The sequence below is a fragment of the Schistocerca americana genome, chromosome 7 (genome assembly GCF_021461395.2).
Source record: "Schistocerca americana isolate TAMUIC-IGC-003095 chromosome 7, iqSchAmer2.1, whole genome shotgun sequence".
Taxonomy (NCBI): domain Eukaryota; kingdom Metazoa; phylum Arthropoda; class Insecta; order Orthoptera; family Acrididae; genus Schistocerca; species Schistocerca americana.
In genome coordinates, this window is record NC_060125.1 from 157,023,751 (window position 1) to 157,040,367 (window position 16,617).

A 16,617-nucleotide genomic window follows, 5' to 3' on the forward strand; every position below is an offset into this window, starting at 1 on the left:
TGCAAATGATTAGCTTCTCAGAGCATTCACACAAGGTTGGTGCCAGTGGTGACACCTACAACGTGCTGATATGAGGAAAGTTTCCAACCGATTTCTCATGCACAAACAGCAGTTGACCGGCGTTGCCTGGTGAAACGTTGTTGTGATGCCTCGTCTAAGGGGGAAAAATGCGTACTATCACGTTTCCGACTTTGATAAAGGTTGGATTGCAGCCTATCGCGATTGCGGTTTATCGTATCGCATTGGTCGAGTTCCAATGACCGTTAGCAGAATATGGAATCGGTGGGTTCAGGAGGGTAATACGGAACGCAGTGCTGGATCCCAACGGCCTCGTATCACTAGAAGTCGAGATGACAGGCATCTTATCCGCATGGCTGTAACGGATCGTGCAGCCACGTCTCGATCCCTGAATCAACAAATGGGGACGTTTGCAAGACAACAATCATCTTCACGAACAGTTCGACGACGTTTGTAGCAGCATGGACTATCAGCTAGGAGACCATGGCTGCGGTTACCCTTGACGCTGCATCGCACACATGAGTGCCTGCGATGGTGTACTCAACGACGAACCTGGGTGCACGAACGCCAAAACGTCATTTTTTTAGATGAATCCAGGTTCTATTTACAGCACCACGATGGTCGCACCCGTGTTTGGCGACATCGCGGTAAACGCACATTGGAAGCGTGTATTCGTCATCGCCATACTGGCGTATCACCCGGCGTGATGATATCGGGTGCCATTGATTACACGTCTCGGTCACCTCTTGTTCGCTTTGACGGCACTTTGAACAGTGGACGTTGCATTTCAGATGTGTTACGACCCGTGGCTCTACCATTCATTCGATCGCTGCGAAACCCTACATTTAAGGAGGATAATGCACGACCGCATGTGGCAGGTCCTGTACGGACCTTCCTGGATACAGAAAATGTTCGACTGCTGTCCTGGCCAGCACGTTCTCCAGATCTCTCACCAATTGAAAACGTGTGCTCAATGGTGGTCGAGAAACTGGCTCATCACAATACGCCAGTCACTACTCCTGATGAACTGTGGTATCGTTTTGAAGCTGCATGGGCAACTGTACCTCTACACGCCATCCAAGCTCTTTTTGACAATGCCCAGGCGTATCATGGCCGTTATTACGGCGAGAGGTGGTTGTTCTGGGTACTGATTTCTCAGGATTTATGCACACAAATTGCATGAAAATGTAATCACATGTCAGTTCTAGTATAATACATTTGTCCAATGAATACCCGTTTATCATCTTCATTTTTTCTTGGTGTAGGAATTTTAATGGCCAGTAGTGTAAGAGAGATGTATGATCGTTCCACTTGTCCATGAGAATAGCAAGCCACTTGTACAAGTACAGTACTTTCTGGATTCAATTGGAGGCTAGAAGTTGATACCAAATCGGATCAGATATTCCTGGACGTCGTATCTATTATTTAATTATCATCTGGTGATGATTCTTCATACTGTTCCTTCCTTTCTTTTACACCGTCTCTTCATTTAGTAATTTATCAGTCGACTTCATTCCGTTCCAAGAGCACAGAGCAAATCTTTTCAGTTTCTCCATCACTTCCATGCCAAGCTGACTAAAGGAACAGACCAGCTGATTCGAAACATACCGAGGCGTCTAGGAATCGATAGTTTTGTAATGAAAGGAAAAGTGACTGGGGGAGGGGGTGGGGTTAAAACTGAAGGTGGGAACAAGGAGCGAAAACTGAAAACAAGTTTAAATGGATGTAGGTTGCAGTATTAATGCAGAAATGGATAGACTTGTCCAGGACAGACTCCTGCAGAGAGCTACATGAAAGCAATCTTCGGACTGAATACCACAACAGCAACATCATACCCCATGCGCCATACTATGGATATTGTTCAGCCCTTCACTTCAGTTGCACTTTTACTACAATTTCAAATCAGTGTTCAAAACACTAGAGCGGTAAGAATGTGTAACTTTTCATTGTCTGACATCTACAGCTGTTTCTGCCTTTTCTGATATCTGATCATTTAGTATGCGGTTAAATTCTAATCGCAGTACTTGATCGCAACTTACTTGCTTTACGAGCCTCCTCCACCTCTTTATCTGAAGTACAAATCCTATAAGTAATTCAGACTTCCTGTTATTAACTTGTCAAATTCTGTAGGTAATAAACTATCCCTATCTTCACCTTTCAGTTTAACTCCATTCTTTTTTTTTTGGGTCTTCAAAATTACTGACGGTAGTTTTACACACAATCAATGTTTAGTAACACTGCCTCCCTTCCAGTTCCTTTGCTTGCCGCACTCATGTGTTTTGATTTAGCTACTTTGCAGTTTGTCTTGATTTATTTTATAAACCATCTGAAATGTTATCTCCCCAACTTATCTTTGTATTATTATGTTTCCCCCTTTAGGCTCTACAACTCAGTCTCGTGTAAGTTGATTAAATGTTTTGATCCGGTGGAATGGAGCTGTAGCTGAAATTCTGAAAGACGTCGAAATAATTACAGAGGGAGCTGCAGCACGATTTTAGCCGCCTATTTCGAGCGGAAGCGTCAAGATGTGGTATGACGTTTCGGTTGCACCCCATAGGAGTCACAGCAACAGAATTTCAAGTATCCGCCTGACGGCGATAGCGGTCGTTAGAGTTCTGGCGAACCCCATGGTGTGCACCCAGTGAGCCATGCTCTGGACTACGAGCCCTCTGCCGCTGTAATACAGGACGGTCGGCGGCATCGAGCCTCTGTCCCACTCGCACTTGGAGCGTCATCGTGCTTAGTACGGCGAGCCTCATCTTATAAGGGGAGGCCACGACGTTTGGAACGCGGATACTGCAAACTTCGCACACTCGTAGTACTCCATGAGGACAACAAAATGTGTAAGCAGTTGCGCGTACTTCTCAAGCGTTATTGAGAAAATCGCGATATAATTTCGGTCGTCAAATATATACGTGCGCGTGGTCATTTTTACCATGAAGCGGTGGTTAGCGTTCAGGCGTTTCAACATAATCAATTTCTTTACTATTTATATTACAATTGATGTAATGGGGAAAATATGAGCAATCGGATGAACTTTTATTAAATTTACGATGAGATTTGGCAGTCTACTATTTTTTATCATCACAAATACTGTAATATTCTTAACTATCGACTAGTAAACTACCAAACGCATAAAGTGATACTGAAAATGTATGCTTGTCCGTGATTTGAGAAATCCTTTATACCTGGAAGGAGCCCGAAATGACTCGTTACCTCCAAGTTTTGACCGGCACAGAAGGCTTTCGAAAGATGTACAATTAATCGTCGCTTTCGACATTACGAGTACAAGTTGAAGGGTGGTATTTTTCGTAAAAACATGGAAAACATAAAGTTAAACGGAACCAACTGCATTGAATAAATGTTATGTTTCCGCATACGCAAGGTCTTTTGACGTTTTCCGTGGAAAAAGAAACCTCGTTAACATTTTCAAAAACCTCTCTTGCAGACGATAATTTCGAAGCAAACCATGCATAACGCAGCATTTCCTTAAAAATCGGCGCTGATAATTGGTTATGCAGTATCGAGTGCATTTTAATAGCGTCTTCCGAGAAGCAATTTCTCCTTCTCTTTCGATTAAATACGAACAGTTTTGAAGATACGGACAAGCATACATTTTCAGTATCACTTTATGCGTTTGGTCGTTCACTAGTCGATAGTTATGAATATTATATTATCTGTGATAATAAAAATTAGTAGACTGCCAAATAACATTGTAACTTTAATAAAAGTTCATCCGATTACACGCATTTTTTCCATTATATCAATTGTAATATAAATAGTAAATAAAATGACTGTGTTGAAAATAAAAAAAAATATTGACGAACGGAATTCGATCCAGCGATCCAGCGGCTTGAACGCCAACCACTTTTTTTTTAAGTTCTGTTTTATATTATTCGTTGAATTTGTTCAGGACGAACGTCCGATGACACCCGTTAACTTTGTTCATTGATCCGTTCGCTCAGGCTTTTTTTTTTTTTTTTTTTTTTTTTTTTTTTTTTTTTTTTTTAGGAAGGGTAGCTAACGCTCTGATCGAAGACGCTGAGCTACCGTGGCGGGACCACTCGGCTCCAGCCGCTCCGTGGTAAAAATGGCCACGCACAGATATATATTTGACGACCAAAATTATCTTGCGATTTTCTTAGTAACGATTGAGAAGTACGCGCTACTGCTTACATATTTTGTTGTCCTCATGGAGTACTACGAGTGTACGAAGTTTTCAGTAAATCCGCGTTCCAAACGATGTGGTCTCCCCTTGTTAGTTGACATTGTGATAGGTTGTCTCTGTTACTCGTTGCATAATTTGTAATGAGTCTTGGTGTCCTTGAGGGTATACAAGTTAATTAAATCTTCTTTTTACGATGTTAACATCTTCGCTAATCATCTCTGCCCCTGTGATGCTTTCCTGCGACGGCAGTTGCCACACCACTCTGAGGTCCACGTCTCCTTACTGTTGTGTACCAAGTCGTACACAACACAACAACTCTTCGACAGGTTAACAAACATGGGTAACCCATTGTACAGTGGAAGAGAAAACGCAGTTAGTGTAGTCGTGGACATTAAAAAAAAAAATTAAGGCATCGTCCTTTTCAGGCGACAAAGAATTCTGCTGACCTCAGGTCATTCCAAAAGTAATTTGGAGACGTAAAACAAAGGAAAAGTAGAGACACCATTGTTCAAGGTATCATTTTGGTGTTAGCCTGGAATACATAACAAACGCGGGAAAATATCTAAACGACTCTGGCCAAACAAGGATTTGAAGCTGCAACGAACCGGTCTGAAGTTTCTTTTCACTCTGAGTATAGTGTCATTTGATCACCTGCTTTGTATTATCCGCTGAAATACGGCGCCTCAGCCATATGTCCACTAATCATGTCAACATAAAACTAGCTTTCAAGCGTACCAGAGTTAAAACATCAGATTAATCATGCATGACATTGCTTAGTTTACCTGACTGAGTCGCGCCGTTACTCCCTCTTGGGGTTGTGGCTCAGCCCCCGGTCCTACCCGCAGTCTCTCATTTTCATCTTTATCTTACTAACTTGACGTATTTTGCTTATTTTCATTCAGTAATGTCATATGGAATAATGTTCTGTAGTAACTCATCTTTAAGAAAGCAGGTCTTCATTACCCAAACACGTGCTGTAAGAATAATATGTGGTGCTCACCTGCGATCGTCTTGTAGACATCTGTTTAAGCAGTTGGGCATTCTGACTACTGCTTCACAGTATATTTATTCCCTCATGAACTTTGTTGTAAATAATCCACTACAGTCCAAAAGGAACAATGAGGTACATAATTACAACACAAGAAGTAAAAATGACATTCATTACTCAACATCAAGGTTGTCTTTAGCACAGAAAGGGGTGCACAACGCTGCAACAAAAATTTTTGACTACCTATCCAGTGATACAAAATGTCTAACGGACAGCAAGGTAGAAATTGAAAATAAATTGAGAACTTTTCTCCCTGACAACTCCTTCTATTCCGTAGAGGAATTTCTATGTTTGTAATGTGCAATGGAGGGTAGGAACTGCTAACTCAATCCTGTTTTTATTTCGGGGAAGAAAAGAATTATATGGTGATGTTTAGAGTACAAACAGAAGTTCAAATCAATTTTCAATATGAATGTAAAGTGACTCATTCCACATTACGACGATTTATCCTGCAAAATGATACATGGAGCGTAAAAGTAAATGACTACACTACTGGCCATTGAAATTGCTACAGATGATAAACGGGTATTCGTAGGACAAATATATTATACTAGAACTGACATGTGATTACATTTTCACGCAATTTGGATACATGGATCCTAAGAAATCGGTACCCAGAACAACCTCCTCCGGCCGTAATAATGGCCTTGATACGCCTGGGCATTGAGTCAAACAGAGGTCGGATGGCGTGTACAGTACAGCTGCCCATGCAGCTTCAACACGATACCACAGTTCATCAAGAGTAGTGACTGGCGTATTGTGACGATCCAGTTGCTCGGCCACCATTGACGAAGACGTTTTCAGTTGGTGAGAGATCTGAAGAATGTGCTAGCCAGGGCAGCAGTCGAACATTTTCTGTATCCAGAAAGGCACATACAGGACCTGCAACATGCGGTCGTGCATTATCCTGCTGAAATGTAGGGTTTCGCATCGATAGAATGAAAAGTAGAGACACGGGTGGTAACACATCTGAAATGTAACGTCTCGGTGGAGACGTGTAACCAATGGCACCCCATACCATCACGTCGGGTGATACGCCAGTATGGCGATGACGAATAGACGCTTCCAATGTACGAGCCGGCCGGTGTGGCCGTGCGGTTAAAGGCGCTTCAGTCTGGAACCGCGTGACCGCTACGGTCGCAGGTTCGAATCCTGCCTCGGGCATGGATGTGTGTGATGTCCTTAGGTTAGTCAGGTTTAATTAGTTCTAAGTTCTAGGCGACTGATGACCTCAGAAGTTAAGTCGCCTAGTGCTCAGAGCCATTTGAACCATTTTGTACGTTCACCGCGATGTCGCCAAACACGGATGCGAACATCATGATGCTGTAAACAGAACCTGGATTCATCCGAAAAAATGTTTTGCAATTCGTGCACCCAGGTTCGTCGTGGAGTACACCGTCGCAGGCGCTCCTGTCTGTGATGCAGCGTCAAGGGTAACCGCAGCCATGGTCTCCGAGCTGATAGTTCATGCTGCTGCAAACGTCGTCGAACTGTTGTGTTGCAGACGTCCCCATCAGTTGACTCAGGGATCGAGACGTGGCTGCACGATCCGTTATAGCCATGCGGATAAGATGCCTGTCATCTCGACTGCTAGTGTTGCGAGGCCATTGGGATTCAGCACGGCGTTCCGTATAACCCTCCTGAATTCACCGGTTCCATATTCTCTAAGACTTATTGGATCTCGACCAACGCGAGCAGCAATGTCGCGATGCGATATACCGCAATCGCGATAGGCTGCTATCCGACCTTTATCAAAGTCGGAAACGTGATGGTAAGCGTTTCTCCTCCTTACACGAGGCATCACAACAACGTTTCACCAGGCAACGCCGGTCAACTGCTGTTTGTGTATGAGAAATCGGTTGGAAACTTTCCTCATGTCAGCACGTTGTGGGTGTCGCCAACATTGTGTGAATGCTCTGAAAAGCTAATCATTTGCATATCACTGCATCTTCTTCCTGTCGGTTAAATTTCGCGTCTGTAGCACGTCATCTTCGTGGTGTAGCAATTTTAATGGCCAGTAGTGTAACTGCCTAATTGTCCTCCGCACCTGAAGATGCATTAGTACGTGTGTGAGTGGGCTTCAAGCTGAGAGTTATAAAGCGAGACGCATTTCAGACCTAGACGTCGTGCACCCTTCCAACTTGACTTAGCAGTGACGCAATTCTGTTGCAGGTAATATCACATCCGAGAGAGATACGAGATATTATCGACGTGCGTTATTTCCGCTACGCTTACGCTTACGAGCTGCAAAATACTAACACGAATTCTTTACAGACGAATGGAAAAACTAGTAGAAGCCAACCTCGGGGAAGATCAGTTTGGATTCCGTAGAAACACTGGAACACGTGAGGCGGTACTGACCTTACGACTTATCTTAGAAGAAAGATTAAGGAAAGGCAAACCTACGTTTCTAGCATTTGTAGACTTAGAGAAAGCTTTTGACAATGTTGACTGGAATACTCTTTCAAATTCTAAAGGTGGCAGGGGTAAAATACAGGGAGCGAAAGGCTATTTATTATTTGTACAGAAACCAGATGGCAGTTATAAGAGTCGAGGGACATGAAAGGGAAGCAGTGGTTGGGAAGGGAGTAAGACAGGGTTGTAGCCTCTCCCCGATGTTGTTCAATCTGTATATTGAGCAAGCAGTAGAGGAAACAAAAGAAAAATTCGGAATAGGTATTAAAATTCATGGAGAAGAAATAAAAACTTTGAGGTTTGCCGATGACATTGTAATTCTGTCAGAGACAGCAAAGGACTTGGAAGAGCAGTTAAATGGAATGGACAGTGTCTTGAAAGTAGAATATAAGATGAACATCAACAAAAGCAAAACAAGGATAATGGAATGTAGTCTAATGAAGTCGGGTGATGCTGAGGGAATTAGATTAGGAAATGAGACACTTAAAGTAGTAAAGGAGTTTTCCTATTTGGGGAGCAAAATAACTGATGATGGTCGAAGTAGGGAGGATATAAAATGTAGACTGGCAATGGCAAGGAAAGCGTTTCTGAAGAAGAGAAATTTGTTAACATCGAGTATAGATTTAAGTGTCAGGAAGTCATTTATGAAAGTATTTGTATGGAGTGTAGCCATGTATGGAAGTGAAACATGGACGATAAATAGTTTGGACAAGAAGAGAATAGAAGCTTTCGAAATGTGGTGCTACAGAAGAATGCTGAAGATTAGATGGGTAGATCACATAACTAATGAGGAAGTATTGAATAGGATTGGGGAGAAGAGAAGTTTGTGGCACAACTTGAGCAGAAGAAGGGATCGGTTGGTAGGACATGTTCTGAGGCATCAAGGGATCACCAATTTAGTATTGGAGGGCAGCGTGGAGGGTAAAAATCGTAGAGGGAGACCAAGAGATGAATACACTAAGCAGATTCAGAAGGATGTAGGCTGCAGTAGGTACTGGGAGATGAAAAAGCTTGCACAGGATAGAGTAGCATGGAGAGCTGCATCAAACCAGTCTCAGGACAGAAGACCACACCAACCACCTACAAGAGACGGTACTTACGTGATGTCCTTTGTACTTGATGAAGTCTTTGATGCGGTCGGTTATGAAGAAGAAGCCGTCGTCGTCGTAGTAGCCGACATCTCCGGTGTGGAACCAGCCATCCGCGTCGATGGCGGCAGCTGTGGCGGCGGGGTCGTCGTAGTAGCCACGGGTCACCATTGGACCGCGGAAGCACAGCTCGCCCTCCTGCCTGGGGCCCAGTGCCTGCCCCATCTGGGTGTCCACCACCTGCACCCAGCACACACCGTTACTATTTATAGCTGGGACACCACGTCAAACTCGCTTTATGGTATTATTATCAATTGGCGTTCAGTTTAAAACTGCATGCATTATTTCAGTGTGGGGAAGACTTGCCGATGAGCAACTAGTCACCACGTAGGAGGCGTTCGACGCGTGCCACCTGGCAGGATGGAATAGTTCTGTGAAGAATGAAACCGTCATGTCTGTAGATGTATGTACGCCTGAGTGACAGACCCGCACTGGCTTTGCAACGCTTGATACTTCAATGTGAGCCCGCATCTCGTGGTCGTGCGGTAGCGTTCTCGATTCCCACGCCCGGGTTCCCGGGTTCGATTCCCGGCGGGGTCAGGGATTTTCTCTGCCTCGTGATGGCTAGGTGTTGTGTGCTGTCCTTAGGTTAGTTAGGTTTAAGTAGTTCTACGTTCTATGGGACTGATGACCATAGATGTTAAGTCCCATAGTGCTCAGAGCCATTTGAACCATTTTTGAACTTCAATGTGTGTGAGCACCAGCAGGCCATTGGTAGGAGGCACTGGTGGTATATCAGGGAGGCAATGAATTTGTTTAAAATTTATTAATGGGTTTTGAGCAGCACCCACACAGTCGTCCTCAGAACCAAAATTATTCGTTACATCGATTGAAATTGAACGTGAGTAATGATCTACGATTATCTTAATTCAGCCGTGGCGCGGCTGGCGCCAGTGTTCTCGCACTTAGAATGGCTTCCCTGCCAACGATTATAGGGCCACCATCTTTGCGTTCCGCGATTCAGGCCGGTGGTCAGGTGGTTAACGGGGAGAGAAAACAGACAGCGGTGTGGATTCGCGGGGTCGGAGGTGGCTTCTTGACGTTTACTGTAAGGTTCAAAAATGGTTCAAATGGCTCTGAGCACTATGGGACTTAAAATTTGAGGTCATCAGTCCCCTAGAACTTAGAGCTAGTTAAAACTAACTAACCTAAGGACATCACACATCCATGCTCGAGGCAGGATTCGAACCTGCTATCGTAGCGGTCGCACGGTTCCAGACTGTAGCGCCTAGAACCGCTCGGCCACCCCGGCCGACTTACCGTAAGGCCTGTGGTTCGACGCCTGTACGCTATGGACAGGGTCAGCGAGAGATCCCGGCGGTGATTTGATGGGACCTCGGGTTTGGTATCGCGGTGGTGCACTGCTGTGTTTTGGGGCTTTTCTGCTGCGAGGGCATGTGTAGGTTCTTGTTACTGGCCATTGAAATTGAGATGTGTCTATGGCGTGACGGAGGTAATGTGTTCTGCTCGCTGCTGTTGCATGTGAAAACGCTTCGTCTGCCTCGTGTCTGTGCAGGTAACTACGTGGAGTAAATAGCTGATACCACGGCGACGTCTTGCTCTCACGCGTTGTTGAATACATTTCGGAATTACTGAATGGCGAAGATATCCCATGTGTGAAGCAAATGAAGCCGTTTGCGCCATAGTAAGGTACCGTTTTATTCTGCTGCAATCTGTGTCAGTTACATGTGCATTTATATGCCCTTCTTTAGTTGCAGAAGTTATAGAAGTGTGTTAACAGAGAGCTATGTGGAAAGGGATGTAATGTTGAAACCCTTCCAATAAGTGAATACACTCGAGCTCTGTATTACTAAAGGTGCCTTTCGATACCAGCACCTACCTTAGGTAATAAGTGTTATTCCGAGGTTGTCATCGTACTGTAAGTAATTATTATACACAAGATTGTTTATTCTGATTATACTAAATGGGAGGTGTAAGGTCGTTTGTGTGCCTCTGTAAATTACTATTGTCTGCTCTGTGTGGCAGCCTAACATTGTCAGTGGCTTCAATCATTATTCCTGTCATTTCGAGTTTTGTATTCGCGGGTTTGCTTAAGCTGACTCTGTTGAGTTTAACACCTATAACCAGGCAGGTCAAACTGAGTATTCTAGGAGCTCAAGTTGATATTCTATTACGTGGTACCTTAGTTTGTTATAGGTTAGAAGTATTTTACGTGTTATCGATATTTTGCTGTTTGCTTTGTCTAAAGAGGAGTTAGTTCTGTGAACTAGTCGTTTATATTTTATTAGTGTGTTACGCGTTGTGCCTTTTCATGTAAATTGTTTTTTAGAAGCTACAAATGACTGTGTGTATGTTGAAGGTAGCTGAAACTAACGTGTTCACGGGGGTCGCGTCCTGGCGGAATTGATAGTGGCCCTTTTTACTACGTCACATCCGGCTATCCTCCTTCAGTACATTTGTACTGCGTTTGTCGAATGGAATTAGGGCTTACTGCAATTACCTTATATGTTGAAGTTAAGTGTCTCCCTTGCCAGGGCGCGAACCTTCGTGGATATAGTCGTATTCTCATCTGTAAAGATTGATAGCGTTATTCATTTGTTCTCGTCACATGTATGATTATTTAGCCTCTTATATTTAATGTCAGTAAAATGTGTTAGCGAGGTCCGAATTGGGACGTTGTATTATCCTCTTGTGGAAATAAATTTAAGTGAGTTTATTACTTTTTTAAGTAGCCTTTAGATGCGTACATTTGGCTCCATGTTTGGTGTTTTTGTGGCTTCCACGTTAATTAAAATTACAATAAGGGTAAATTTGGCAACGGAGGGTTTCGTGTATTTATAGTGGCTAAGTGGATCCTAAGGTAAGTGTAGGAACCCTACCATTGATTACTATATTTTTTTAATAATAGAATTCAACCAATGTAGGCCGTTTACAATCTAAGACAAAGGTAATTTTTTTTTCTTTTTGTCTTCCCATAACTACTTCACGCGGTGGCTGATGACCTGCCTCTGTTCATTTGACATCACCTTCTTAGATAATCACAGGAACCTCCGAGGGTGGTGGACAGGAAATTTTACAGTATTGATCAGTAGCCTAAGATTTCTCAAGTCCTTTCTTGTCTCTTCCAGCCATCCCGTGGTGTTTTCTAATTTATAAATGACATTAAAATTTTCCTTAATCAACCTATCATTCATTCTGTAAATACGACCGTAAAACTTTAATCTCCTTTTTCTGAGTGTGTCTGTCATTTTTTGTATGTTTCTCTGTTACTATATCATATTACATAAAAAATTCAAATAAACTTTTTTTCTATGTTCTTATACATCGATGTGACAGAAATCGTGGGATAGCTCCTAATTTCGTGTCGGGCCTCCTTTAGCCCAGCTTATTACAGCAATTCGACGTCATGCTGTCTCTATAGCTGTCCATAACTGCGAAAGTATTGTCGGTGCAGTACTTTGTGCACGAACTGACCTCTCGCTTATGTCCCATAAGTGTTCAACGGGATTCACATCGGGCGATCTGGGAGGCCAAATCATTCCCTCGAACTGTCCAGAATTTCTTCAAACCAATCGGGAACAATTGTGGCCCGGTAACATGATGCATTGTCAGTCAGTAAAATTCCATTGCTGTTTGGGAACATTAAGTCCATGAAAGGCTGCAAATAGTCTCCAAGCAGCCGAACATTACCATTTCCAGCCAATGATTCGTGTAAACACAGCTCAAACCATTATTCAGCAACCTCCTGCTTGCAGAGAGCCTCGTTGACAGCTTGGGTCCTTGGCTTCGTGGGATATGCGCCACACTCAAACCCTATCATCAACTCTTACCAACTGAAATCGGAACTCATCTCAGTAGGCCACAGTTTTCAGTCGTCTAGCGTCCAACCGACGTGGTCGCCAGCCTAGGACAGGCGTGCTGTTACCAAAGGCACTTCCGTCACTGCCATACCCCATTGACGCCAAATTTTGCCGCAGTGTGCTAACGGATACGTTCGTCGTACGTCCCACAATAATTTATGCGGTTATTTCAAGGAGTGTTGCTTGTCTGTTAGCACTGACAGCTGTACGCAAACACCGCTGCTCTCGGTCGTTACGTGAAGGCCGTCAGCCACTGCGTTCTCCATGGTGAGTGGTAATTCCTGAAATCTGGTATTCTCAGCTCACTTTTGATGCTGTGGATCTCGGAATATTGAACTCCCTAACGATATCTGAAATGGAATGTCCCATGCGTCTAGCTCCAGTTTGAAGTCTGTTAATTCCCGTTGCGCTGCCAGACTCATGTCGGAAACCTTTCGAGGTGAAGCACCTGAGTACAAATGACAGCTCCGCCAATGAACTGCCCTTTTGTGTCTTGTATGCGCCATATTACCAGCGTCTGTGTATGTACTGTACGTATCGTTACTCCATGACTATTGTCACCTCAGTGTGTGACCCTATGTTATAAAAATGTGTAGTGTCACCGCCTTTGACTCTCGCGTCAATATCAATATTTCTTACTTGATATTGTTGAACAGAAGGCAGTCTACGTTCAGTGCGCACATGATATTTTAACCTTATACAGGGTGGTCCATTGATAGTGACCGGGCCAAGTATCTCACAAAATAAGCATCAAACGAAAAAACTACAAATAACGAAACTCGTCTAGCTTGAAGGGGGAAACCAGATGGCGCTATGGTTGGCTATGGTTGGCCCTCTAGATGGCTCTGCCATAGGTCAAACCGATATCATCTGCGTTTTTTAAAATAGGAACCACCATTTTTTATTACATATTCGTGTAGTACGTAAAGAAATATGAATTAGTTGGACCACTTTTTTCGCTTTGTGATAGATGGCGCTGTAATAGTCACAAACGTATAAGTATGTCGTATCACTTAACATTCTGCCAGTGCGGACGCTATTTGCTTCGTGATACATTACCCGTGTTAAAATGGACCTTTTACCAATTGCAGAAAACCCAACCCCAACACCCGCGTCGCCCGCCGACCCTCACCGCCTTGATCACTCGGCTCAGTCCGTCGATCACGGAGGAGGAGGTGTTGGCGGAGCTCAAGGCGCATCCCACGCTGGAGGTGCGGGCGGTCCGCCGCATTTTCAACTCGGCCGGCCCCACCCGCCTTATGCGGGTTTTCTCCGAGGACGCCCCCTCCATTGACTGTCTCCTGAAGGAGGGTGCCCTCCTCTTCAACCAGCGCTATAAGGTCGACCCCTCCCGTTCCGCTCCTCAAACCCTGCATTGCCAGAGGTGTCTGCACTATAACGCACACCCAACAGCTGAGTGCCGCGAGGCCCCCACCTGCCTGCATTGTATGCAAGCGCACTTCCTCTGGCAGTGCCCTAACCTTCAATATCCTCCCTCCTGTAATACCTGCAATCTCCCCCATCCCACCTACTCCCAATAGTGTAAAGCCCGACCCCCTCCGACCACTCCTGAACTCACCGTCGCTGTCCATCCTCTGGACGCCCCCACCCCTCCTGGCAATTCCCTTCGTCCCCCCTCCCCCCATCGCTGAGGACATCATCAGGTTCCTCACCATTGTCCTCCAAAACGTCCACCCTTTCCAGCGCCCTCACACCCTCCAACAGGTCTCCCTCGCCGCCCGTTCCATTTTCCACTTAAAAATGTATGCCACCTACTCCAACAACCAGGCCCATTCCACCTTCTCCCGTCTTGAAACCCTTGTCTAAATCCCTATCATGGCGCGACAGCACCGTTTCCTTTTCAACAACATCCGCTCCCTTCCCGCCAACAAGAACCTCTTCCTGCACACCCTTGCCACCCACTGTGTGGATGCCTTCATCCTCAATGAAACTTTCCTCCAACCCCACCACACCGTCCACACATCGCCCTACCTCCTTCACCGCTCCGATAATCCCCTCCCGATTGCGCGTGGTGGAGTTGCCATTGGTCACCACCGCCAGATCCCGGTTCAGCTCCAACCTCTCCTTCCCGACCCCACCGAACACCTGATCCTTAGTCTCTTGTTCCCCGGCCTTACCGTCACCTGCGCCACCATCTATATCCACCCTAACGTCCCTATTCCCTTCGACTTCCTCTCCCACATTGACCGTACTTTCTCCTCCTACGTGATCGCCGCCGACCTCAATATCCATAGTCGTTCCGCCGCCCTGTTACGGTGGTGGCATCAGTTCCTCTCCTCCCTTCAAGGCGACCTCAATCCCATCCCCCAGCACACCCATCCCGAATCCAACTCCACTCCCGATGTTATCCTTTCCTCCCCTAACCTCCTTGGCCACATAACTGTGGATGTCCTGGAGCCTATTGGTAGCGACCATCTCCCTGTCCTCCTCACCATTTCAGATGGTCGTCGCCCCCACCCTGACCCTCGTAATGACCCTCCCCCATAGTACGTCCATGACTATTCCTGTGCCAACTGGAATGCCTACTGGGATACCCTCTCCACACAGGTCGATAGCCACCCCTTCACCTACCACCACCCTGACAATATAACCCATGCCGCCTCCTTTCTCCAGCAGACCTTGTCTGATTCCGTGGAGGCCCACGTCCCTACTGTCGCCATCCACCCCCCACCATCCTACCTTACCCCCACAGGCCGTCCTCCTCCTCCATGAATCCCGCCATCTCTACCGTGCCTTCCTCCACACGCATGACCCGGACACACTCCGATGCCACCGGCAACTCCAGTGACACATCTGAAATTTGTTCGTGGCTAAGAATCGCCGGGACTGGCGACAGACATGCACCTGTTTAAATGCTATCCTACCTATAAACTCGTCCAAGTTCTGGTCAGCCTTCCGTTGCCTTATCGGAACTAAACCTCCCCCCACTATCCTCTTCTCCATGATGATCACCCCTTCCCTGACACCCTTAGTAAGGCCAATCACTTTGCCTCTTACCTCTCCGATGTCTTTTCCATCCCCAATGATCCCCAGTTTGATTACTCCCTCTTCCTGGATGTCCACGATCGAACTGACACCTCTGTCCCTCCCCTCACACTTGGTTTCCAGTACTTGGACAACACTGCACACAGAGAACTCAATGCCCCTATCACTACACAGGATCTCATTGCTACACTCCGCACGAAATGCAACACCGCTCCTGGTCATGATCGTGTCACCTACTGTCACCTTCGTGAAGCTCCTGTCTTTTTCCTCTCCACCCTGGCCAGACTCTACAATGTAGTCCTGTCCACCAGTTACTACACCTACCTGTGGAAAATCTCCCGTATCCTGATGTGCCTTAAACCTGGTAAACCGCCGTCCGCCGTCGCCTCCTACCATCCCATCAGCCTTACCTCGGTCTTCAGCAAGGTCCTGGAATCTATCCTCACCCGCCGCATCCACCAGCATCTCCACCAGCACAGCCTCCTTCCCGTTACCCAGTGTGGCTTTTGGCCGTCCTTCTCTTCCGACGACCTTCTCCTTCACCTCACTCATCTCCTTTCCGAACAGCTTAACTCCCGTCACTCGCAATCTTCCTCTCCCTGGACCTCGAACGTGCTTATGACCGCGTATGGCATTCCGGTCTCCTCTTCAAGCTCCAAACCTTCATCCTTCCCATTAACTACGTCCGTCTGATTGGCTCCTTTCTCTCCCACCGTCCTTCCTACGTCACCATCCATAGCACAGGTTCCTACACCTTTTTTCCCTCCACCGGTGTGCCCCAAGGCTCCATCCTCTCTCCCCTTCTGTACCTTTTATATACGGCGGACATGCCGCCGCCGTCAACCCCCGTCCACCTTCTCCAGTTTGCCGATGACACCGCCTTCCTTGCCCTTGCCCCCACCCTGCAGCGCTCCCAACACCTTCTCCAATCCCATCTTGACCGGTTCACTGCTTGGTGTAACCAGTGGTTGCTCAAGGTCAATCCTTCCAAAA

At 45.8% G+C, this 16,617-nt stretch overlaps 1 protein-coding gene across 1 annotated transcript in view; it reads right to left on the reverse strand.

Moving 5' to 3' along the window:
- Positions 1-16,617, reverse strand: part of LOC124622561 (4-coumarate--CoA ligase 1-like) — an 82,774-nt gene that overhangs the window by 4,972 nt on the left and 61,185 nt on the right. The window contains exon 6 of the mRNA XM_047148301.1: positions 8,750-8,977. Within this exon, the coding sequence (XP_047004257.1) occupies positions 8,750-8,977 (228 nt within the window). The remainder of the gene's footprint in view (positions 1-8,749; positions 8,978-16,617) is intronic.